The sequence below is a fragment of the Aulonocara sp. 'chitande type north' Nkhata Bay genome, unplaced genomic scaffold, assembly GCF_057382095.1.
Source record: "Aulonocara sp. 'chitande type north' Nkhata Bay isolate Kocher_YH1m ecotype deep benthic unplaced genomic scaffold, A_spYH_male_GT1.1 unmapped_scaffold_23, whole genome shotgun sequence".
NCBI classification, from domain to species: Eukaryota; Metazoa; Chordata; class Actinopteri; order Cichliformes; family Cichlidae; genus Aulonocara; species Aulonocara sp. 'chitande type north' Nkhata Bay.
The window spans coordinates 1269748-1294611 of NW_028234355.1; the positions used below are offsets into that span (position 1 = coordinate 1269748).

The 24864-nt window shown below is 42.2% G+C and overlaps 3 protein-coding genes across 3 annotated transcripts in view; 1 reads left to right on the plus strand and 2 right to left on the minus strand.

The window, feature by feature from the left end:
• The window catches only part of LOC147300622 (uncharacterized), a 28776-nt gene extending 14202 nt beyond the window's left edge, over window positions 1-14574 (minus strand). The window contains exons 1-5 of the mRNA XM_086285057.1: window positions 14324-14574; window positions 11326-11541; window positions 10849-10944; window positions 9084-9239; window positions 6842-7057 (exon numbers count right to left, since the gene is read on the minus strand). Coding sequence (XP_086141183.1) covers window positions 6842-7057; window positions 9084-9239; window positions 10849-10944; window positions 11326-11541; window positions 14324-14486 — 847 coding nt within the window. The 5' untranslated portion in view covers window positions 14487-14574. The remainder of the gene's footprint in view (window positions 1-6841; window positions 7058-9083; window positions 9240-10848; window positions 10945-11325; window positions 11542-14323) is intronic.
• On the minus strand, window positions 108-6105 carry LOC147300623 (uncharacterized). The gene is made up of 4 exons (XM_086285101.1): window positions 6078-6105; window positions 4600-4815; window positions 2358-2573; window positions 108-331 (listed from the first exon to the last, which is right to left on the minus strand). Exons 1-4 carry the CDS (start codon window positions 6103-6105, stop codon window positions 108-110), a joined length of 684 nt encoding a protein of 227 aa, XP_086141227.1.
• Window positions 14575-16951: 2377 nt separating the features above from the next.
• LOC147300624 (TELO2-interacting protein 1 homolog) lies at window positions 16952-24612 on the plus strand. Its single transcript, XM_086285095.1, has 5 exons — window positions 16952-17184; window positions 18295-18465; window positions 21938-22086; window positions 22406-22546; window positions 24446-24612. Exons 3-5 carry the CDS (start codon window positions 22033-22035, stop codon window positions 24512-24514), a joined length of 264 nt encoding a protein of 87 aa, XP_086141221.1. The 5' UTR covers window positions 16952-17184; window positions 18295-18465; window positions 21938-22032; the 3' UTR covers window positions 24515-24612.
• Window positions 24613-24864: the final 252 nt, after the last annotated feature.

The following is a 24864-nucleotide window of genomic DNA, read 5'->3' on the forward strand; positions in this document are numbered from 1 at the left end:
TCTCCAGTGAGGCAGTATCCCAGGCGGTAATGCACGCCATGTGTCTTTGTGACATTTTGTTATAAGTCATATTCATTTCTATATTATGAAATCTGCTTATTACACTTTTACATACCAAATCTGGTCAGCCGTGATCCAGGTTTCCACAACAAATCCAGCTGTTCTCCGGTCCAGACATTAATCCCTTCATCCTCCTGCTTCAGTGCAAGCTGCTCTCCTCCCTGATTGGTGGAGATTTCCTCCTGTTCCTCTTTAGTCTGTAGAGGCTCTGGGTCCTCCTGGTTGAGACTGGAGCTCCTCTCATGGTCACAGAACTGCTGATCATCCAGACCTTCGTGTTCAACAAAAGGACACAAGAAAATAGTGACTAATGTGATGATAAGAAAGCTCAAGAAGGATGAAAACGGTCACCTATTGAGAATTTAGCTTGCGTTTTATGTTGCCACAGAAACATTCACTGATAGTCATTTGTTCACTGGATGATGTTGATAACCTTACAGCTGTCTGGGGTCTGATTTTTAGATGTGACTGCCAGTGATCATCACACACTGTGAATAAACAAACAAATGAACAGCAGCATGATCTGAATATGATCATGAAAGCTTAAAGTATTTTACGACGGCAGGTAAGATATGCTGTTAATGCTAATCTTTTAACATTTTACTAATAAATATGATGCAAATCTCATGGTCCACTACATTCCAAAGATGCTCTGTTGGGTTGAGAGCTGGTAACTCTGGAGACCCGAGTACAGAGAACTCAATGTCATTTTAAGGGAACTGCATATTTTCTCTTTTTTGGACTACTCTCTGTAAATCATGCAGATGTTTGTGCTGGAAATTTAAACAGATCAGCAGTTTCTGAAATACTCAGATCAGCCAATGTGGCACCAACACCCACACCATGATCAAAGTGATTTCAATCACCGTCACTGATCGCTATATGCTGAAATGCATGGACTGCTGCCATCTGATTGGCTGATTACATTTTGGATTAAAGAGTAGTTGAACGGGTGTAGTTAACAAAGTGGCCGTAAGTATGTTTACATAGATGCAGTGTTAGGGAGTAACGGCATACATGTACCGGCGTTATGCATTTAAAATACAAAACATGAGTAACTGTATTCCGATATCCATCCATCCATTCGCTTATCCTTTTCAGGGTCGCGGGGGGCGCTGGAGCCTATCCCAGCTGTTATAGGGCGAAAGGTGAGGTACACCCTGGACAGGTCGCCAGTCTGTCGCAGGGCTAACACATAGGGACAGACAACCATTCACACTCACATTCACACCTAGTGGCAATTTGGATTATCCAATTAACCTATCCCCACAAGCTGCATGTCTTTGGACGGTGGGAGGAAGCCGGAGTACCCGGAGAGAACCCACGCAAACACGGTGAGAACATGCAAACTCCACACAGAAAGACCCCGGCCTGATGGTGGAATTGAACTCAGGACTTTCTTGCTGTGAGGCAACAGTGCTAACCACCGTGCCGCCGATAGTTACCGATAATTTGGTAATAATTAGAATACAGTTACTTCTAAATAAATGGATTACACGATGGTCTTTTCCTGTTTCATATGTCAGGCTATACCCTCTCTAATTTTGTTGATTTCACGCATTACCGGAAACCCAAACAAAACACGCAACAAGAAGCTCTAGTGTAAGTCTCTTGGTAATGTTGGTGGCGTCAGTTATACAATGGACCCAGAAACCGAGCTGCTCTCAACTATAAAGACTCCACCCGAAAGAAACATCTGGAAGTACATTCTTTTTTTAAAGACTAACATTAGCTAGGGCTGTGCGACATGACCAAAATCTCATATCCCAATATAAGACGTTTCTCGTCTTATATTGTAGTTTTATTTTATAGTGTTTCTGTGTTCTGCTGGTCCAGACTGGAGTTCCTTTCCTGGCTACAGACCTGCGGGTCATCCAGATCCTCATTTTCCTTACAATCATGTTGCTGTGGGAGGTCTTGATGGACAGAACACACAAGAAAAAAGTCACACTGTGAGCAGGTCTCTCAGATATGTGAGCGATATTTAAATATTCTCTCTCATGCAGCGAACAGAGAAGAATTCTGTTTACATGCAGAAAGTCATCATTTATGAGGCGTACAGCTCACTACTCCAACTTGGTCCTTGTGGCCAATAATCCACAGTTTTCATTGTCTCAACATTTTTCTACATTCTGCGTACAGTTCTGGGCTAACATGACTTAAATCTGAAACAGAAAACATGTCTCCAGTGAGGCAGTATCCCAGGCGGTAATGCACGCCATGTGTCTTTGTGACATTTTGTTATAAGTCATATTCATTTCTATATTATGAAATCTGCTTATTACACTTTTACATACCAAATCTGGTCAGCCGTGATCCAGGTTTCCACAACAAATCCAGCTGTTCTCCGGTCCAGACATTAATCCCTTCATCCTCCTGCTTCAGTGCAAGCTGCTCTCCTCCCTGATTGGTGGAGATTTCCTCCTGTTCCTCTTTAGTCTGTAGAGGCTCTGGGTCCTCCTGGTTGAGACTGGAGCTCCTCTCATGGTCACAGAACTGCTGATCATCCAGACCTTCGTGTTCAACAAAAGGACACAAGAAAATAGTGACTAATGTGATGATAAGAAAGCTCAAGAAGGATGAAAACGGTCACCTATTGAGAATTTAGCTTGCGTTTTATGTTGCCACAGAAACATTCACTGATAGTCATTTGTTCACTGGATGATGTTGATAACCTTACAGCTGTCTGGGGTCTGATTTTTAGATGTGACTGCCAGTGATCATCACACACTGTGAATAAACAAACAAATGAACAGCAGCATGATCTGAATATGATCATGAAAGCTTAAAGTATTTTACGACGGCAGGTAAGATATGCTGTTAATGCTAATCTTTTAACATTTTACTAATAAATATGATGCAAATCTCATGGTCCACTACATTCCAAAGATGCTCTGTTGGGTTGAGAGCTGGTAACTCTGGAGACCCGAGTACAGAGAACTCAATGTCATTTTAAGGGAACTGCATATTTTCTCTTTTTTGGACTACTCTCTGTAAATCATGCAGATGTTTGTGCTGGAAATTTAAACAGATCAGCAGTTTCTGAAATACTCAGATCAGCCAATGTGGCACCAACACCCACACCATGATCAAAGTGATTTCAATCACCGTCACTGATCGCTATATGCTGAAATGCATGGACTGCTGCCATCTGATTGGCTGATTACATTTTGGATTAAAGAGTAGTTGAACGGGTGTAGTTAACAAAGTGGCCGTAAGTATGTTTACATAGATGCAGTGTTAGGGAGTAACGGCATACATGTACCGGCGTTATGCATTTAAAATACAAAACATGAGTAACTGTATTCCGATATCCATCCATCCATTCGCTTATCCTTTTCAGGGTCGCGGGGGGCGCTGGAGCCTATCCCAGCTGTTATAGGGCGAAAGGTGAGGTACACCCTGGACAGGTCGCCAGTCTGTCGCAGGGCTAACACATAGGGACAGACAACCATTCACACTCACATTCACACCTAGTGGCAATTTGGATTATCCAATTAACCTATCCCCACAAGCTGCATGTCTTTGGACGGTGGGAGGAAGCCGGAGTACCCGGAGAGAACCCACGCAAACACGGTGAGAACATGCAAACTCCACACAGAAAGACCCCGGCCTGATGGTGGAATTGAACTCAGGACTTTCTTGCTGTGAGGCAACAGTGCTAACCACCGTGCCGCCGATAGTTACCGATAATTTGGTAATAATTAGAATACAGTTACTTCTAAATAAATGGATTACACGATGGTCTTTTCCTGTTTCATATGTCAGGCTATACCCTCTCTAATTTTGTTGATTTCACGCATTACCGGAAACCCAAACAAAACACGCAACAAGAAGCTCTAGTGTAAGTCTCTTGGTAATGTTGGTGGCGTCAGTTATACAATGGACCCAGAAACCGAGCTGCTCTCAACTATAAAGACTCCACCCGAAAGAAACATCTGGAAGTACATTCTTTTTTTAAAGACTAACATTAGCTAGGGCTGTGCGACATGACCAAAATCTCATATCCCAATATAAGACGTTTCTCGTCTTATATTGTAGTTTTATTTTATAGTGTTTCTGTGTTCTGCTGGTCCAGACTGGAGTTCCTTTCCTGGCTACAGACCTGCGGGTCATCCAGATCCTCATTTTCCTTACAATCATGTTGCTGTGGGAGGTCTTGATGGACAGAACACACAAGAAAAAAGTCACACTGTGAGCAGGTCTCTCAGATATGTGAGCGATATTTAAATATTCTCTCTCATGCAGCGAACAGAGAAGAATTCTGTTTACATGCAGAAAGTCATCATTTATGAGGCGTACAGCTCACTACTCCAACTTGGTCCTTGTGGCCAATAATCCACAGTTTTCATTGTCTCAACATTTTTCTACATTCTGCGTACAGTTCTGGGCTAACATGACTTAAATCTGAAACAGAAAACATGTCTCCAGTGAGGCAGTATCCCAGGCGGTAATGCACGCCATGTGTCTTTGTGACATTTTGTTATAAGTCATATTCATTTCTATATTATGAAATCTGCTTATTACACTTTTACATACCAAATCTGGTCAGCCGTGATCCAGGTTTCCACAACAAATCCAGCTGTTCTCCGGTCCAGACATTAATCCCTTCATCCTCCTGCTTCAGTGCAAGCTGCTCTCCTCCCTGATTGGTGGAGATTTCCTCCTGTTCCTCTTTAGTCTGTAGAGGCTCTGGGTCCTCCTGGTTGAGACTGGAGCTCCTCTCATGGTCACAGAACTGCTGATCATCCAGACCTTCGTGTTCAACAAAAGGACACAAGAAAATAGTGACTAATGTGATGATAAGAAAGCTCAAGAAGGATGAAAACGGTCACCTATTGAGAATTTAGCTTGCGTTTTATGTTGCCACAGAAACATTCACTGATAGTCATTTGTTCACTGGATGATGTTGATAACCTTACAGCTGTCTGGGGTCTGATTTTTAGATGTGACTGCCAGTGATCATCACACACTGTGAATAAACAAACAAATGAACAGCAGCATGATCTGAATATGATCATGAAAGCTTAAAGTATTTTACGACGGCAGGTAAGATATGCTGTTAATGCTAATCTTTTAACATTTTACTAATAAATATGATGCAAATCTCATGGTCCACTACATTCCAAAGATGCTCTGTTGGGTTGAGAGCTGGTAACTCTGGAGACCCGAGTACAGAGAACTCAATGTCATTTTAAGGGAACTGCATATTTTCTCTTTTTTGGACTACTCTCTGTAAATCATGCAGATGTTTGTGCTGGAAATTTAAACAGATCAGCAGTTTCTGAAATACTCAGATCAGCCAATGTGGCACCAACACCCACACCATGATCAAAGTGATTTCAATCACCGTCACTGATCGCTATATGCTGAAATGCATGGACTGCTGCCATCTGATTGGCTGATTACATTTTGGATTAAAGAGTAGTTGAACGGGTGTAGTTAACAAAGTGGCCGTAAGTATGTTTACATAGATGCAGTGTTAGGGAGTAACGGCATACATGTACCGGCGTTATGCATTTAAAATACAAAACATGAGTAACTGTATTCCGATATCCATCCATCCATTCGCTTATCCTTTTCAGGGTCGCGGGGGGCGCTGGAGCCTATCCCAGCTGTTATAGGGCGAAAGGTGAGGTACACCCTGGACAGGTCGCCAGTCTGTCGCAGGGCTAACACATAGGGACAGACAACCATTCACACTCACATTCACACCTAGTGGCAATTTGGATTATCCAATTAACCTATCCCCACAAGCTGCATGTCTTTGGACGGTGGGAGGAAGCCGGAGTACCCGGAGAGAACCCACGCAAACACGGTGAGAACATGCAAACTCCACACAGAAAGACCCCGGCCTGATGGTGGAATTGAACTCAGGACTTTCTTGCTGTGAGGCAACAGTGCTAACCACCGTGCCGCCGATAGTTACCGATAATTTGGTAATAATTAGAATACAGTTACTTCTAAATAAATGGATTACACGATGGTCTTTTCCTGTTTCATATGTCAGGCTATACCCTCTCTAATTTTGTTGATTTCACGCATTACCGGAAACCCAAACAAAACACGCAACAAGAAGCTCTAGTGTAAGTCTCTTGGTAATGTTGGTGGCGTCAGTTATACAATGGACCCAGAAACCGAGCTGCTCTCAACTATAAAGACTCCACCCGAAAGAAACATCTGGAAGTACATTCTTTTTTTAAAGACTAACATTAGCTAGGGCTGTGCGACATGACCAAAATCTCATATCCCAATATAAGACGTTTCTCGTCTTATATTGTAGTTTTATTTTATAGTGTTTCTGTGTTCTGCTGGTCCAGACTGGAGTTCCTTTCCTGGCTACAGACCTGCGGGTCATCCAGATCCTCATTTTCCTTACAATCATGTTGCTGTGGGAGGTCTTGATGGACAGAACACACAAGAAAAAAGTCACACTGTGAGCAGGTCTCTCAGATATGTGAGCGATATTTAAATATTCTCTCTCATGCAGCGAACAGAGAAGAATTCTGTTTACATGCAGAAAGTCATCATTTATGAGGCGTACAGCTCACTACTCCAACTTGGTCCTTGTGGCCAATAATCCACAGTTTTCATTGTCTCAACATTTTTCTACATTCTGCGTACAGTTCTGGGCTAACATGACTTAAATCTGAAACAGAAAACATGTCTCCAGTGAGGCAGTATCCCAGGCGGTAATGCACGCCATGTGTCTTTGTGACATTTTGTTATAAGTCATATTCATTTCTATATTATGAAATCTGCTTATTACACTTTTACATACCAAATCTGGTCAGCCGTGATCCAGGTTTCCACAACAAATCCAGCTGTTCTCCGGTCCAGACATTAATCCCTTCATCCTCCTGCTTCAGTGCAAGCTGCTCTCCTCCCTGATTGGTGGAGATTTCCTCCTGTTCCTCTTTAGTCTGTAGAGGCTCTGGGTCCTCCTGGTTGAGACTGGAGCTCCTCTCATGGTCACAGAACTGCTGATCATCCAGACCTTCGTGTTCAACAAAAGGACACAAGAAAATAGTGACTAATGTGATGATAAGAAAGCTCAAGAAGGATGAAAACGGTCACCTATTGAGAATTTAGCTTGCGTTTTATGTTGCCACAGAAACATTCACTGATAGTCATTTGTTCACTGGATGATGTTGATAACCTTACAGCTGTCTGGGGTCTGATTTTTAGATGTGACTGCCAGTGATCATCACACACTGTGAATAAACAAACAAATGAACAGCAGCATGATCTGAATATGATCATGAAAGCTTAAAGTATTTTACGACGGCAGGTAAGATATGCTGTTAATGCTAATCTTTTAACATTTTACTAATAAATATGATGCAAATCTCATGGTCCACTACATTCCAAAGATGCTCTGTTGGGTTGAGAGCTGGTAACTCTGGAGACCCGAGTACAGAGAACTCAATGTCATTTTAAGGGAACTGCATATTTTCTCTTTTTTGGACTACTCTCTGTAAATCATGCAGATGTTTGTGCTGGAAATTTAAACAGATCAGCAGTTTCTGAAATACTCAGATCAGCCAATGTGGCACCAACACCCACACCATGATCAAAGTGATTTCAATCACCGTCACTGATTGCTATATGCTGAAATGCATGGACTGCTGCCATCTGATTGGCTGATTACATTTTGGATTAAAGAGTAGTTGAACGGGTGTAGTTAACAAAGTGGCCGTAAGTATGTTTACATAGATGCAGTGTTAGGGAGTAACGGCATACATGTACCGGCGTTATGCATTTAAAATACAAAACATGAGTAACTGTATTCCGATATCCATCCATCCATTCGCTTATCCTTTTCAGGGTCGCGGGGGGCGCTGGAGCCTATCCCAGCTGTTATAGGGCGAAAGGTGAGGTACACCCTGGACAGGTCGCCAGTCTGTCGCAGGGCTAACACATAGGGACAGACAACCATTCACACTCACATTCACACCTAGTGGCAATTTGGATTATCCAATTAACCTATCCCCACAAGCTGCATGTCTTTGGACGGTGGGAGGAAGCCGGAGTACCCGGAGAGAACCCACGCAAACACGGTGAGAACATGCAAACTCCACACAGAAAGACCCCGGCCTGATGGTGGAATTGAACTCAGGACTTTCTTGCTGTGAGGCAACAGTGCTAACCACCGTGCCGCCGATAGTTACCGATAATTTGGTAATAATTAGAATACAGTTACTTCTAAATAAATGGATTACACGATGGTCTTTTCCTGTTTCATATGTCAGGCTATACCCTCTCTAATTTTGTTGATTTCACGCATTACCGGAAACCCAAACAAAACACGCAACAAGAAGCTCTAGTGTAAGTCTCTTGGTAATGTTGGTGGCGTCAGTTATACAATGGACCCAGAAACCGAGCTGCTCTCAACTATAAAGACTCCACCCGAAAGAAACATCTGGAAGTACATTCTTTTTTTAAAGACTAACATTAGCTAGGGCTGTGCGACATGACCAAAATCTCATATCCCAATATAAGACGTTTCTCGTCTTATATTGTAGTTTTATTTTATAGTGTTTCTGTGTTCTGCTGGTCCAGACTGGAGTTCCTTTCCTGGCTACAGACCTGCGGGTCATCCAGATCCTCATTTTCCTTACAATCATGTTGCTGTGGGAGGTCTTGATGGACAGAACACACAAGAAAAAAGTCACACTGTGAGCAGGTCTCTCAGATATGTGAGCGATATTTAAATATTCTCTCTCATGCAGCGAACAGAGAAGAATTCTGTTTACATGCAGAAAGTCATCATTTATGAGGCGTACAGCTCACTACTCCAACTTGGTCCTTGTGGCCAATAATCCACAGTTTTCATTGTCTCAACATTTTTCTACATTCTGCGTACAGTTCTGGGCTAACATGACTTAAATCTGAAACAGAAAACATGTCTCCAGTGAGGCAGTATCCCAGGCGGTAATGCACGCCATGTGTCTTTGTGACATTTTGTTATAAGTCATATTCATTTCTATATTATGAAATCTGCTTATTACACTTTTACATACCAAATCTGGTCAGCCGTGATCCAGGTTTCCACAACAAATCCAGCTGTTCTCCGGTCCAGACATTAATCCCTTCATCCTCCTGCTTCAGTGCAAGCTGCTCTCCTCCCTGATTGGTGGAGATTTCCTCCTGTTCCTCTTTAGTCTGTAGAGGCTCTGGGTCCTCCTGGTTGAGACTGGAGCTCCTCTCATGGTCACAGAACTGCTGATCATCCAGACCTTCGTGTTCAACAAAAGGACACAAGAAAATAGTGACTAATGTGATGATAAGAAAGCTCAAGAAGGATGAAAACGGTCACCTATTGAGAATTTAGCTTGCGTTTTATGTTGCCACAGAAACATTCACTGATAGTCATTTGTTCACTGGATGATGTTGATAACCTTACAGCTGTCTGGGGTCTGATTTTTAGATGTGACTGCCAGTGATCATCACACACTGTGAATAAACAAACAAATGAACAGCAGCATGATCTGAATATGATCATGAAAGCTTAAAGTATTTTACGACGGCAGGTAAGATATGCTGTTAATGCTAATCTTTTAACATTTTACTAATAAATATGATGCAAATCTCATGGTCCACTACATTCCAAAGATGCTCTGTTGGGTTGAGAGCTGGTAACTCTGGAGACCCGAGTACAGAGAACTCAATGTCATTTTAAGGGAACTGCATATTTTCTCTTTTTTGGACTACTCTCTGTAAATCATGCAGATGTTTGTGCTGGAAATTTAAACAGATCAGCAGTTTCTGAAATACTCAGATCAGCCAATGTGGCACCAACACCCACACCATGATCAAAGTGATTTCAATCACCGTCACTGATCGCTATATGCTGAAATGCATGGACTGCTGCCATCTGATTGGCTGATTACATTTTGGATTAAAGAGTAGTTGAACGGGTGTAGTTAACAAAGTGGCCGTAAGTATGTTTACATAGATGCAGTGTTAGGGAGTAACGGCATACATGTACCGGCGTTATGCATTTAAAATACAAAACATGAGTAACTGTATTCCGATATCCATCCATCCATTCGCTTATCCTTTTCAGGGTCGCGGGGGGCGCTGGAGCCTATCCCAGCTGTTATAGGGCGAAAGGTGAGGTACACCCTGGACAGGTCGCCAGTCTGTCGCAGGGCTAACACATAGGGACAGACAACCATTCACACTCACATTCACACCTAGTGGCAATTTGGATTATCCAATTAACCTATCCCCACAAGCTGCATGTCTTTGGACGGTGGGAGGAAGCCGGAGTACCCGGAGAGAACCCACGCAAACACGGTGAGAACATGCAAACTCCACACAGAAAGACCCCGGCCTGATGGTGGAATTGAACGCAGGACTTTCTTGCTGTGAGGCAACAGTGCTAACCACCGTGCCGCCGATAGTTACCGATAATTTGGTAATAATTAGAATACAGTTACTTCTAAATAAATGGATTACACGATGGTCTTTTCCTGTTTCATATGTCAGGCTATACCCTCTCTAATTTTGTTGATTTCACGCATTACCGGAAACCCAAACAAAACACGCAACAAGAAGCTCTAGTGTAAGTCTCTTGGTAATGTTGGTGGCGTCAGTTATACAATGGACCCAGAAACCGAGCTGCTCTCAACTATAAAGACTCCACCCGAAAGAAACATCTGGAAGTACATTCTTTTTTTAAAGACTAACATTAGCTAGGGCTGTGCGACATGACCAAAATCTCATATCCCAATATAAGACGTTTCTCGTCTTATATTGTAGTTTTATTTTATAGTGTTTCTGTGTTCTGCTGGTCCAGACTGGAGTTCCTTTCCTGGCTACAGACCTGCGGGTCATCCAGATCCTCATTTTCCTTACAATCATGTTGCTGTGGGAGATCTTGATGGACAGAACACACAAGAAAAAAGTCACACTGTGAGCAGGTCTCTCAGATATGTGAGCGATATTTAAATATTCTCTCTCATGCAGCGAACAGAGAAGAATTCTGTTTACATGCAGAAAGTCATCATTTATGAGGCGTACAGCTCACTACTCCAACTTGGTCCTTGTGGCCAATAATCCACAGTTTTCATTGTCTCAACATTTTTCTACATTCTGCGTACAGTTCTGGGCTAACATGACTTAAATCTGAAACAGAAAACATGTCTCCAGTGAGGCAGTATCCCAGGCGGTAATGCACGCCATGTGTCTTTGTGACATTTTGTTATAAGTCATATTCATTTCTATATTATGAAATCTGCTTATTACACTTTTACATACCAAATCTGGTCAGCCGTGATCCAGGTTTCCACAACAAATCCAGCTGTTCTCCGGTCCAGACATTAATCCCTTCATCCTCCTGCTTCAGTGCAAGCTGCTCTCCTCCCTGATTGGTGGAGATTTCCTCCTGTTCCTCTTTAGTCTGTAGAGGCTCTGGGTCCTCCTGGTTGAGACTGGAGCTCCTCTCATGGTCACAGAACTGCTGATCATCCAGACCTTCGTGTTCAACAAAAGGACACAAGAAAATAGTGACTAATGTGATGATAAGAAAGCTCAAGAAGGATGAAAACGGTCACCTATTGAGAATTTAGCTTGCGTTTTATGTTGCCACAGAAACATTCACTGATAGTCATTTGTTCACTGGATGATGTTGATAACCTTACAGCTGTCTGGGGTCTGATTTTTAGATGTGACTGCCAGTGATCATCACACACTGTGAATAAACAAACAAATGAACAGCAGCATGATCTGAATATGATCATGAAAGCTTAAAGTATTTTACGACGGCAGGTAAGATATGCTGTTAATGCTAATCTTTTAACATTTTACTAATAAATATGATGCAAATCTCATGGTCCACTACATTCCAAAGATGCTCTGTTGGGTTGAGAGCTGGTAACTCTGGAGACCCGAGTACAGAGAACTCAATGTCATTTTAAGGGAACTGCATATTTTCTCTTTTTTGGACTACTCTCTGTAAATCATGCAGATGTTTGTGCTGGAAATTTAAACAGATCAGCAGTTTCTGAAATACTCAGATCAGCCAATGTGGCACCAACACCCACACCATGATCAAAGTGATTTCAATCACCGTCACTGATCGCTATATGCTGAAATGCATGGACTGCTGCCATCTGATTGGCTGATTACATTTTGGATTAAAGAGTAGTTGAACGGGTGTAGTTAACAAAGTGGCCGTAAGTATGTTTACATAGATGCAGTGTTAGGGAGTAACGGCATACATGTACCGGCGTTATGCATTTAAAATACAAAACATGAGTAACTGTATTCCGATATCCATCCATCCATTCGCTTATCCTTTTCAGGGTCGCGGGGGGCGCTGGAGCCTATCCCAGCTGTTATAGGGCGAAAGGTGAGGTACACCCTGGACAGGTCGCCAGTCTGTCGCAGGGCTAACACATAGGGACAGACAACCATTCACACTCACATTCACACCTAGTGGCAATTTGGATTATCCAATTAACCTATCCCCACAAGCTGCATGTCTTTGGACGGTGGGAGGAAGCCGGAGTACCCGGAGAGAACCCACGCAAACACGGTGAGAACATGCAAACTCCACACAGAAAGACCCCGGCCTGATGGTGGAATTGAACTCAGGACTTTCTTGCTGTGAGGCAACAGTGCTAACCACCGTGCCGCCGATAGTTACCGATAATTTGGTAATAATTAGAATACAGTTACTTCTAAATAAATGGATTACACGATGGTCTTTTCCTGTTTCATATGTCAGGCTATACCCTCTCTAATTTTGTTGATTTCACGCATTACCGGAAACCCAAACAAAACACGCAACAAGAAGCTCTAGTGTAAGTCTCTTGGTAATGTTGGTGGCGTCAGTTATACAATGGACCCAGAAACCGAGCTGCTCTCAACTATAAAGACTCCACCCGAAAGAAACATCTGGAAGTACATTCTTTTTTTAAAGACTAACATTAGCTAGGGCTGTGTGACATGACCAAAATCTCATATCCCAATATAAGACGTTTCTCGTCCCGATAATGATATATATGACAAAATAGTGCTTTTTCTGTAAATTTTGTGAATATTGGGCAACTTGACTTTCATGAAGTGTTTTCAGCTGGGTGTCGTGTACCTGGAGTCGAGTATTTTGACCAATGCACTATATATTTTTAGATATATGTTGTAACGGCCGCCATTTTCTTTTTGAGTATTTATTACACGTGGGGGAAAAGCCTGTTCTAACGTATGAGTCTAAGGTTTATTTTGAGCACCTGATGGCTCTTTTTTGCTTCTCATCTATAAACTCTCTCCACAAACTTTCACATGATTCATGCGTAGGTGGTCGAAGAGGTTTGTCGTGTTTGAGTCCGTGGTGGGAACCAGTCTGGGCATAATTTCCATAGTACAGTTTTCTGATCCGTGTCAGACTTTTCATAACCAAACCATGTCCATGCAACAGGGGGAGCCCCTCATTTAGGAATAACATCCTCAATTTGTTTTGACTGGTCCTTCTGTTTGGAGCTACCAGGTTCTGCCTCATCTTTATTGATTGTACAGCCCTAACGTAAGCCTACTACAACTACCTTGTATTAGTTTATGTAGCTATCTAGGTTATGTCTCACTTCAGAATCTTCGATGTACTATTGCTGTGTGACTCATTACTATTACTGAAGGCTGCATTACAACCTGCTACTTGCAAATAATTATGTGCAGTTCTGAAAGCAAACAGAAAGAAAACCTATTACTGATACAGAAATTGTGTTCTATACGAGATCGCTGCAAAAACTGCAGCCTTGCCTAATGTCCACCCTACTGTTACTCATTTTACATCACGATTTAAAAATTTACTTGAGATTGCTTTCAGAACTGCACATGATTGTTTGTAGCTAGCAGGATGTTAATGCTATGAATCAAGTCTAACAGTCTTTAGTCTATGAAATAACTTTAGCTAAAGCCAGCTAACAATGTTAGCTCGGTGGCTAGTAGCCTTCAGTTATAGCAATAATTCACACAGCAATAGTACATTCAAGTAGTTGTAACAAGCAAGTAATAAAGTAATCCGGACCAAAGTATTCAGAATACGTTATTCACATTGAGTAACTTAATGGAATAGTTACAAACTCCATTTGGGCCATGTATTCTGTAATCTTTCGTGGAAAACATTTTAAAAGTAACCTTCTCAACACTGCACAGATATAACTTCATACACTTTACTGTGGTGTATTACTAGTTCAATGCATTTAGATCATGCCCACGTGAATCACACGATGATCCCGCAACCCTCACACCTCCACACCTGTATTGTGTGACTTTATCCCGGGTCTGATATCAAGCAGTCTTAGCTGACGGATCTCTTCCTCATACCGGACGATCGTTTTTTCAAACTCTGAGAAGATTTCTTCTGCAGCAGAAGTTAATCTCTCCTTGATAAACTCTCTAAGATTCTGAACTGAAGACATTATTGCAACAACAACCGACACGGCCAAACCAACATCTTCAAACTTAATTCAGGATCGCGATGTGATCTCTCAATGGCGCCATTGCTGCTATTCTTCTTCTACTGAATTTACGGTAGGCTGGAGGTATAAAAGGCGTAATACTGCCCTCGTCAGGTCTCCTGATTTCTCTAGTACAGACTCTGCTTTGTCTTTCTACAAAGAGTTGATGACATTAAATACAGATGTTTTAACAGTGCTTGAATGTTTTATTTTGTTTACTCTAGCCTCCAACTCAAACTTTGGTTGCTCCTATGCCCACGTCACTTCCTCCACCAATCAGAATGAGGGTCCGGGTTCAGGAAGACGTCTTCCTGATCCCAGTTCCACAAAGGTCGGTGAAAACTTTTAAGTTTGAGCAGTATATAAAAATAAATCCCAATCTGATTGGTATAGTGTTTTTTTGTTGTTGTTGTTGTTGTTTTGTTTTTAATTTCTGTTTAATCGCCGGTCATTGCTCTGCATCCCAGTGAGGCCAACTCCTGCTCTGTGTCGTGGCTGTGTGAGCAGGCAGCTCAGCGTTACTACCAGAAATGTGGCCTCCTGCCTCGTCTCTCTCTGCAGAAAGAAGGCGCTCTGCTCTCCCCGCAGGACCAGCTACTGGCCGTCCTGCACACAAATGAAGAGGTGAGGTGACACTGAGGAGAGCCAGAAGTGACCATACTTGGACCACAGACAATTTAAAAGATGCTGAAGACTACCATGATTGGTTGATGAAGTCTGATCACGAGTGTTTAAGACAAATGTTGTCACTGTTGCTATCTTGGATTTTTTTTTAAAAAAACCCACAGTGACAAGAGGATGGCTATGACTGTGAAACAGCTTGCATGTCAGCCAGTGAGCATACTCCTTTTCTTAGGCAAAGTATGGCCCAAATTCATAAAATAGACTTTCTCATAGACACAGAGGTCTTTTTTAAATCACTGATAGAAGGAATGGAGGTTCTAGGTCCTTCCACAATGACTTCATCTTTCATTACCCAGATGAGGCGTGCAGGTTTTAGACTGTATGATTCTGGTAAGAAGGTGAAGGGCTGATTATGTTAAGCTGCCTGAGAAACTACAATCTGAGAAACTGTAAAGATTAGAACCATTTCTATTACCAGACTGGATGCTGACTTGCTTTTGGAGCCAGCTTCCAGAAGACACTGAAGGAATCACAGTTTTTGGGATTGAATCCTTGGCTTCACTTTCCTGCACCAGTGCAGGATAACTGATGGGTTTGTATTGCAGGTTCTGGCTGAAGTTTGCTCGGATCTCCCTCCTCTCCCTGAGCGATACAAGAAGGCCTGTCAAAGTCTGGCAGTGGGTGAGCAACACAGAGGTAATGCATTATAAAACGCACACAAGTGCATTTTTGTATTCTGTTATGAAGTACCATCTCTTTCTACCTGTAGATGAGAACAAGCGTGTCTCCCGGCTATGAGGTTCGGGACCGGGGTTCCTCCGTGTCAGGACTCCAAGTGTCTCGGTTTGGCCGCCTCTTCCCTCGGCCCGCTCCTCCGTGCCCTAAAACTTCAGGCCAGCCTCACGGAGCTGCGAATTTCTGGAAACCGTATGTCTGACGACCTTCTCCCTGAGCTGATTGCCACAACGCTCACATGCCTCGTCTGCAGCTGCTGGACATTTCTGCCAACTGCATTACAGGGGACGGCCTGGAGAAGGCTGTAAATGCTTTAAAGGGACAGAGTGCACCTGCATTCCCGGTAAGGGCCTCAGCTAGCCAATAGTGGCAGCTCCAGGTTTACCATCTAACCTGTATTTAAGTACCTCTGGTCTTAATAACTACCTTAGATCTTAATAACAAGCTAACCTGATTCATATCAATGATATCTGTCAGAGAGAATTGGCTCTCGTGATCATTTGCTTTTTCTGCTCGTTTCCACTCAAAGTGCCTGGAGGAGCTGGACCTCAGTATGAACCCACTGGGGGACGGCGTGTCTGAGTCTCTGTCCTGTCTGCTGTCCTGCTGCCCTGTGCTAGCCAAGCGGTCTCTGCAGGCCTGCGGCCTCACTGCTCGTTTCCTTCAGCAGCATCGACTGCTGCTAGCCAGCGCGCTCACAGGTGACTCTAACAAGCAGCTGACTGAAGCCTTAAGCTTCACTGAACTCCCACCCATAAGCAAAACTGCAACTAACTTTACATCTTCTGAACGTTCAGGCACAGGCCATTTGAAAGCAGTGTGCCTGTCCCTCAATCCCCTAGGCTCCACCGGCTTTGAGCTGGTGTTAAAAAGACTGCCCCTCCACTGCCTCCCACACGTGGACCTGTCAGCTGTCTGCAGAGGGCCTGCTGATTACCCGGCACTGGAACACCTCGCCAAAGTCCTGTCACAGGTGTGCATGCAAAAATCATGCAATGTCATTTATTGTCGAAAGATATAATTGTGCAATCAGGTTAAGACTTTTGTGTTTTTGCAGGACGAGTGCTCTCTGACCCACCTCAGCCTGGCTGCAAATGGGCTGACAGACAGCAGTGTAGCTACCTTGGCGAGGTGTGCGTGTGTGAGAGTCAAGACCTGGACAGTTTGTCAGAGCTGGTCCAGGATATCCGTCTTTGCTCTCAGGCCCTCAACAAGCTGGACCGACAGACCTTGAAGCAGAGCTGGGACAGGACTCAGTCACACGGACACTTTCTCTGCCACCTCTACTTGAGGGTGGCAGGTGTGTTCATAATAAATAATTAATAATGAATTATTAATTTCCTAATAATTCATAATAAAAGTGGTCATTTTTATAAACATTTTGTTTAATGAGGCTACACCAAAAAGAAACAAGATAAAAACAAAATAAAGTGACATGGCGTCCACCGACAGTCTGTGGATAGCTTGTGTTTTATGCATTTTTGTCTGCCTTATTTATACATGTAAAGCTCTGTATCTGTATAAAGAGTTTGTGTTAGTGTGTGAGAGGTTTTGTGTCACAATGGTCCTGTTTTGGAGGATTTGATTAAAAAAAACCAAACATAATTAAAGTAACCAACGATGCTATACGTTGACATCGTTCTTTCACTGTAAGACTCAGCAGGCTATGGTGAATAATCACAGCGATTTTCAGGTCTCTGAAGAAATCTATCTAGGAGCTATGACAGTGTAAAGACACCCTGCAATTTTAAATGTGTGGCGACATTTGAATGAGGCGCATACCAGTAGAGGGAGCCAACGCACCACGAATGGTACACAGCCACAGATGCGCTAGAAAACTGAGAGAGGCCGACAGTGATTGCTTACTTTTTGTAAGGGGCTTGTTGAGATTAAATAGAACAAGTTACAAAGCATTAAAACATGTTAAAAACACAACAGCCTTATTAAACGCAGAGTAGTTTGGGCCCAGAAGTAGGATTGATCACGTCATCACTTAAAGACCGGATAGACACACGGTGAAGTTACTCATGTTTACTGTTGTTGCCACTTTCTAAATGTAGCAGGATGAATATTATATGTACTGGTTGATCCCACTTTTTTGAGGAGAAATAACTTTGCTCGTTATCAAATTATCAGTATCTCTGGAAACATTTAATACATTGTGATGGTTTAAATGCTCAGTCGTTTTCTCTTGTAGAATTCATATTCATAATAATATTTAGACAGCGGCACTATAGGTGTTGGCAGTTTTTGCAGTTTTACAAGCCCTCACGGTAAAAATATGGAATTAAATGTCACTAATGGGCTCTTCTCAAAAAAATCAGCGTCTGTGTCACACTGATTTTGATTAACTGACTTATTTTATTGTAATCAAACCTATTTTGATATTGTTGTCTTGTTTTTCCTTTAGCGAGGTGGTTTCCTTCCAATTGTAGCAGTACCAGTACGTCTGCCAGCTCCAGGTAGAGCTCCAGTGACCAGGAAGACCTCAGCATTCACCAATTCCTGCTGAATTACCGCAAACAGAAAGAACTGACAGAGGGCATTGGAATAGAGGATGATTATAACACTGAAGACCAAGGTAATAGGTCTGTCTAAGGGCCAGTGGAATATAAGCTATATGTTGTAGTGGTGATTATTTTAGATTAGGGCTGCCACGATTAGTCGACTAGTCACGATTACGTCGACTATCAAAATCGTCGACGACTGATTTAATAGTCGACGCCTCGTTTGAAGCATCACAAAAGACGCAGGAATAAGTAGTAGGATTTAAGAGTGTAATAACGGACTGAAATAGAAGATGGCAGCACTGTATGTACAAGGATGCCAGCTGCCGTTAAACCCCAAAGAAGAAGAAGCTGTATCCCAGAATTCATAGCGCAGCGCAGCTCAGTTTACAACAATGGCAGCAGCTAGTTAGTTTTAATATTACTCTTATTATTCTTTCTGGGTCACAAAATAAACGATTAAAATATTTTCAGGCGAGAATGTAGCTGTGTAAACCTCAAATATTTGCTCAGTTTATCAAGACACCACACGTTTTCGGAGACGTCTGTTACCCACTAGTTCGATAGCTAACTGGGGGCAAGGCTCACTAGGGCTGTATCCCAATTCAGGGTCTGCAGCCAAAGTACGCAGCCTCAACGATCCTCAAGGGCCGCGTACTTAAAGACTGCTAAGGCCGGAAGTGCGAGGCTTGTGAAATGGGACGGTCTAGCCCAGGTTTCCTAGCAACCATGATACTAACAGCTGGAAACGTTTCATACAGCTTTGTTTGACAGAAATGAAGGAGAAAATCTTTTGTTCATTTGTTTGTTTGTTTCTACATGAGCTTTGATCATTCTCTGTAAGATTAAGCTCAGCTATTGAACGGCGTATATTTTAAAGTAAAGGCTTTAAAACCAAGTTAGTACAAACGTCACTAATGTCACATAACTTTGCCGACATGTGGCCAACAGTAATGTTTTAATGTTCTTCGTTATTAAACATTTGCACATAAATAAGTGACATAATATTCAGTACTTAAAGTTTACTCTTCGGGCGCCCCTCATCCGCTGTTTTTTTCGGCAAAATTATCCACACCCACCGCCGCGCTATGCATTCTGGGATATGTTGGGCCAACGAAGTCTACACCGCCACGTCCTTAAAATTCAGGGAAATGAAGGACGCATTTGAGGGCCGCATTTCGAGCAGCCTTCGAATTGGGACAGCCTTCGTCGCGTCGCGGTGACGTAATCGGCCTTAAAATGCGGCCTTTAAGGCTGCAGACCCTGAATTGGGATACAGCCTAGTAGTGATGTGCGATACCACTGATTTCCTTTCCGATCCAATACCAAGTAATATTCAGGGTGGTATCGACGATACTGATCCGATACCGATACTTTATACAAAAACGTATTTTATTTATTGTATCTCAAATTATAGCATCATAATGATTACAGGATATCAGATTACTTGTTCTTATCACTTAATAATGCAGAATTATCATGTAGAAATAAAAAAAACTGAAGTTGTGCGCTATTTGAACACCTTGCCTGCCTGCAGCACTAAAGGACTCCATGAGAGAGGTCTGTCTCGCCCTAGCAGCACCTGTCCCCTCCTCCTCTTCAGTTCGTCTCAACATACGCGCCTCATATTCTGTGATATGATTTACTCTGAGGTGTTTGACAAGGTTAGTGATGTTGCCACAACCATACATGCCAACCCTCCCGATTTTTCCGGGAGAATCCCGGAGCCACCATTCTCCCAAATTTCCACCTGGACAACAACATTGAAAAACCATATTGCAGCATTCATAGCACGGCCCAGCCAATTCCAGTTTACAACAATGGCGGCAGCAACTTAGTTTTAATATTACTCTTATTTCTCTTTCTGGGTCGCAAAAAACAAAAACAAAACTTTTAACATATTTTCAGGTGAGAATGTAGCTGTGTAAACTTCAAATATCTGAGCCGATCGACACATCGTCTTCAAACCCCCGCGATCTTTCACCACTCGGGTTAAACATGATATATAAGTCACTTTGATAACTTAAAAATGTTATTGTTTGGCTTTTTCAGTGTTTTATTTGTTCGTGAGTAAATCGGTTTGGCTGAGATTAAAGTTATTAGATTAGATCAAATTAAATTTAACTTTATTAATCCCTCGGGAGGGTTCCTCCGGGGTTTTCACACAGCTGAATAAACATCAAACAGAAAACTAATTAAACAAAGTGTGAGACGGTCGAGAGTTTACGCCAGCGCCCGGTTATATTTTAGATAGCAAGGAGCAGACGGCAGTTTCACTCCACCGAGGGAACTCATGACGTACTACCCGGCTTTCTTTAGACCGCGAAGGGCGGGTCCTCAGGTGGAAGCAGCCTCTGAATTTCGACACCCCCGCTGTTTCCGGGCCGGCTAATAATAACGGTGACATTTAACGTATTTTATCCGATAAATAAACCCTGTAAAATGTATTTATCACCCCCCCAACAGCCCTTTTGAATGTCTCCCTAATTCTGAGGTCTCAAGGTTGGGAAAGTATAGCCACCACACCTCACTGTTGGAGCACTTTTTTGCCACATGTATTGCAAACCATGTCTCAGCTGTTTGTGGAGGTAAAATACGTCCGCACAATTACGCTCTGCCATTGTTGTGAGTGCGCGCGCCAAGGGGCTGCGAGACATTTATACAGCCGTATTTCGCACATGACTATGAAAGGCGGAAGAGGAAGTAGTTCCTTTGAATGTAGACAATCCGAATGTTATAGTTTCTTTCCACTGTGTTGCTGTTAATGATAAACTACAAATTTACCCTAAATTACTAAAAAATATCGATATTTTAATGTGAGAATCGATTCTAGAACATAAATGACTGGTATCGGAGGAATCGATATTTCAGGATTGATCCGCACATCACTACAGCCTAGAGCCTGTGAGAACACCGGACTCCTGCAAATCGTTTTCAAACCCTTTCGCTACTCAGGTTAAACATGATATATAAGTCACTTAGATAACTTAAACATGTTATTGTTTGGCTTTTTTTGATAATTTTATTTATTCCTGAGTAAATCGGTTTGGCTGAGATTAAAGTTATAGTTTTTACACAGCTGAATAAACGTCAAGCAGACAACTGATTATCAGAAGTGTGAGATGCTCGAGAATATACTCCAGTGTCCTGTTATATTTTAGATAGCAAGGAGCAGACGGCTGAGTTTATTAAACTTCACCGAAACAATCTGCAAATTTCATTAAAATTTAATAAACTATCATCTTGTCTTTATTTTTAGTTAGCACAGACCTTAAACACTTAAAGCTGTAAGCTAAAGATAGTTATATAAGAGCAGATGCTGCTGGTGGAATAAGCTGTACGTTTTACGTCCAATGGATGCATGATCTGATTAGTCGACTAATCGCAAAAATAATCGGTGACTAGTCGACTATCAAAATAATCGTTTGCGGCAGCCCTATTTTAGATTCAGAGTGTAGAGGAGATGGATCATTGTAATTAAGAGTCATAGAAATCTGAACCTCACTGCTAAACTGGCGGTCTAACTGTACATGTGCTCCATTGCAGAGGTCCTTCCCCTTGAGTGTGAGGATGTTGAAGATACTGGTAGTCCTGATGTGAAAGCAGAGCTTCCCTCCCACCTCAGCATCACTAAGGATGTTATGGAGCGCTGCATTCATCTGCTGTCTGATCCCAGCCTCAGGCTCCGACTCAAGGTACTGTATCAGTAGTTTTATGTAGAGTCAACTGTTGGACTAATAACAAAAATAATCATTCTTGTGAAGGTAGGACCGCCAGCGTTGGTACAATTCATCCTGTCAGAACTGTGTGGAGGACTGTTCAGTGGTGTAATGCTCATCAAGGAAAAACATTCAGTCTGGTCCAGGAGTGAAACAGAAATAAGTCTGTGCTGAAGTCGTGCCTGCTCAGGAGTTTGGGCTCTCAATGAAGACCTCAATAATTAGTTTCAGCTCACATATAATCAGGATCAAAACAGAGATAATTGTTAGGTGTGTTGTGTTTCTTTGTCCTTAGGTACTGGACGTGCTGGAGTTGTGCGTTCAGGTGCTGAATGACAGGGAAAATGAACTGCTGCCTGTGGCTCATCACTGCTGGCCAGCACTCCTGCAGAGACTCACAGCTGATGACCCATTAGCAGTCCTCAGAGCCTTCAGGGTAAGTAAAACAAACCTCTCTTTTCATTACGTGAGTCAAAATTATTCAAGTCGTCTTTAGTTTTAAACTCTTAGTAGTAGTGATGGGCAGATGAAGCTTCATGAAGCACTGAAGCTTTTCATCCAATTGGTTCACCCCAGTGCAAAGCTTCTTGAAGCTTCATTTGCTCTAGTAGGACACCTACTGGACGTAAAAATATTAGTTGGCATGAATTTGAAGAGTGTGGCCTTTTGCACACAGCCTGTAAATGTCAACAACTAAAGGAGTGTGTAAAACATGTATATTGTAGTGATGGCAGCATACTGTGTATATTTATACTGGCAGTATGGAAAATGATTATTTGGAAATGCTTAAAATGGAAATGATCATTTACTGTGAGGTGTGGTTGGGGGTGTGGACAGTGGTTGTGCTTTTGTAACGTTGAGGTATGGACAGCTACACACTGAGGCTTTGAGCCTCAGTCCTGCCTGTTCACATTTTATTCTGTAAAAACAAAATTTTCACTGCTTTTATGACCTTTTAGTGGGGAGAACATAGCTAGGATTTAATGATTTCACAAATCTTTTGAATCCTTTGTCCTCCACAATGCTAAATGGCTGGGAGTCCTCAATCACCATGCTAACCAGGTCTTCATCTATTTGAGATTGTTCTCCTGAGGAAAGACAATAAAGACAAAGCACAAATATAAATATCACACACGTAACTTATTACAGTTGTATAATATTGTTATATCATTTAGTAACATTACTGCATGCTATATTATCATGACATTTGATGGCTCACCTGGTCTTGCTCCACAATCGGTGTTCCCCTTATTCTCATGCAAAGCTCTGTAGTGCCTAAGCATGGATGAGGTGTTGTTGTTATAGCCCAGCTCCCTGGCACATAGCAAACACTTCACCTTGTACAAAAGTACAGACAGCTTAACATAAATTGTATTGCACCATCAGTATTATGAAAATACATCTTCTGTGGAAATTTACATACCTTGTTGGGAGATATAAGATCAAAATGTTCCCACACAGCGGAGGACATCCTCCTCTTCTTAGCTGGCTCCATTCTCTCCTGACTTTCTCTCTAAACCTCCAAACTCTCACTAACCGCAACTCTCCATCAAACACCCACATTTTGAATGAAGTCTGAGGGGTTTATATCGCTGTCATAGCTCGCGGCAAAGTTCGAACCACTTCATGAACCAGTCACGTGGTACAGCCGGGCAGCGAGGCTTCGGACGTCATCATTTTCAGCTCTTCCCATAAATGAAGCAAGCCTCGATACGCGCATCGCGGAAACGCCCCCTCCATTACTCGACACAAGCTTCGAAGCCTCGATACAGAACGTCACATCACTACTTAGTAGTCAAAAAATGAAAGATGGTGCCCAACAACAGGCTTATTTCATTCAGAAATAGTTCTGTTATTTTCTTTTTTGGGTTGTAATGTGAAGACTCTTTAAACTAACATTTCTTCTATCAGCACAGAAAGATCACTGTGTGGATGCCTTCTTAGAGGCTGCTTTTCAAACTGTCTCAGAGAATCACAAAGTAGGACTTTGTGATAAATGAAGCTGATAGTTTTTTGTGATCTTTGGTGCAAGTGTCAGCTGATTCAACTTGTCGGTGTAAATTAGGCTACTCGTCAGCTCCTGTCATCAGCTGGAATATTTTTAAATTCGTTATTCATATTTTCATTGATGAACTGACAAATACAGACACGTTAAGTCTGTAAACAGTCATTTATTCACTCAGAGCTGCTGCTGGGAAATTGTTTCATCAGCTTTTGGATATATACGAGTTTTTTAAATACTACAATTCATCCAGGAGTATACAACGGTAAAGTTTTATTGAATTTTGACAGCTTGCTGCTTTTGTACATTACATTTTTGTACATTACATGCCAGGTGCTGTTTGTGCTGGGTGAAAGATGTGGGGACTTTGTGAGGAGAACTGTACCTGGGCTCTGGCAATGATCAAAGCAGCCACAACATGGACAAATCAGAGCAAGACAACTATTCTTAGTATGACGCCTCACTTTATGGAGATTGGTGCAACAAGAAGCCCATTTATGTAAAACCACATTGAAGATAGATTACCTCTTATCTTATCTTATCTTATCTTATCTTATCTTATCTTATCTTATCTTATCTTATCTTATCAAAGCCTATTTGATTACACGGCTGTAACTTTCTTGTAGGAATAAACTTAATGGTTCTTCTTAAATGAATGAGTTATAGTCAGCTTTCTTCCTGTGATTGAGACAACAGCAATACAAGTTTGTGTCTGTACTTTAGTACAGAGATGAAGACGTCTCTATACTAAG

Coding starts and splice junctions, on each gene's coding strand:
- LOC147300623 (XM_086285101.1), bottom strand. CDS start 6,105: ATGCGTGAAATCAACAAAATTAGAGAGG. Junction 4,816..6,077: donor AATCAACAAAATTAGAGAGG/GTATAGCCTGAC, acceptor TTGAACACGAAG/GTCTGGATGATCAGCAGTTC. Junction 332..2,357: donor ATCACGGCTGACCAGATTTG/GTATGTAAAAGT, acceptor TTGAACACGAAG/GTCTGGATGATCAGCAGTTC.
- LOC147300624 (XM_086285095.1), top strand. CDS start 22,033: ATGGAGCGCTGCATTCATCTGCTGTCTGATCCCAGCCTCAGGCTCCGA. Junction 22,087..22,405: donor GCCTCAGGCTCCGACTCAAG/GTACTGTATCAG, acceptor CTTTGTCCTTAG/GTACTGGACGTGCTGGAGTT. Junction 22,547..24,445: donor CAGTCCTCAGAGCCTTCAGG/GTAAGTAAAACA, acceptor ATTACATGCCAG/GTGCTGTTTGTGCTGGGTGA.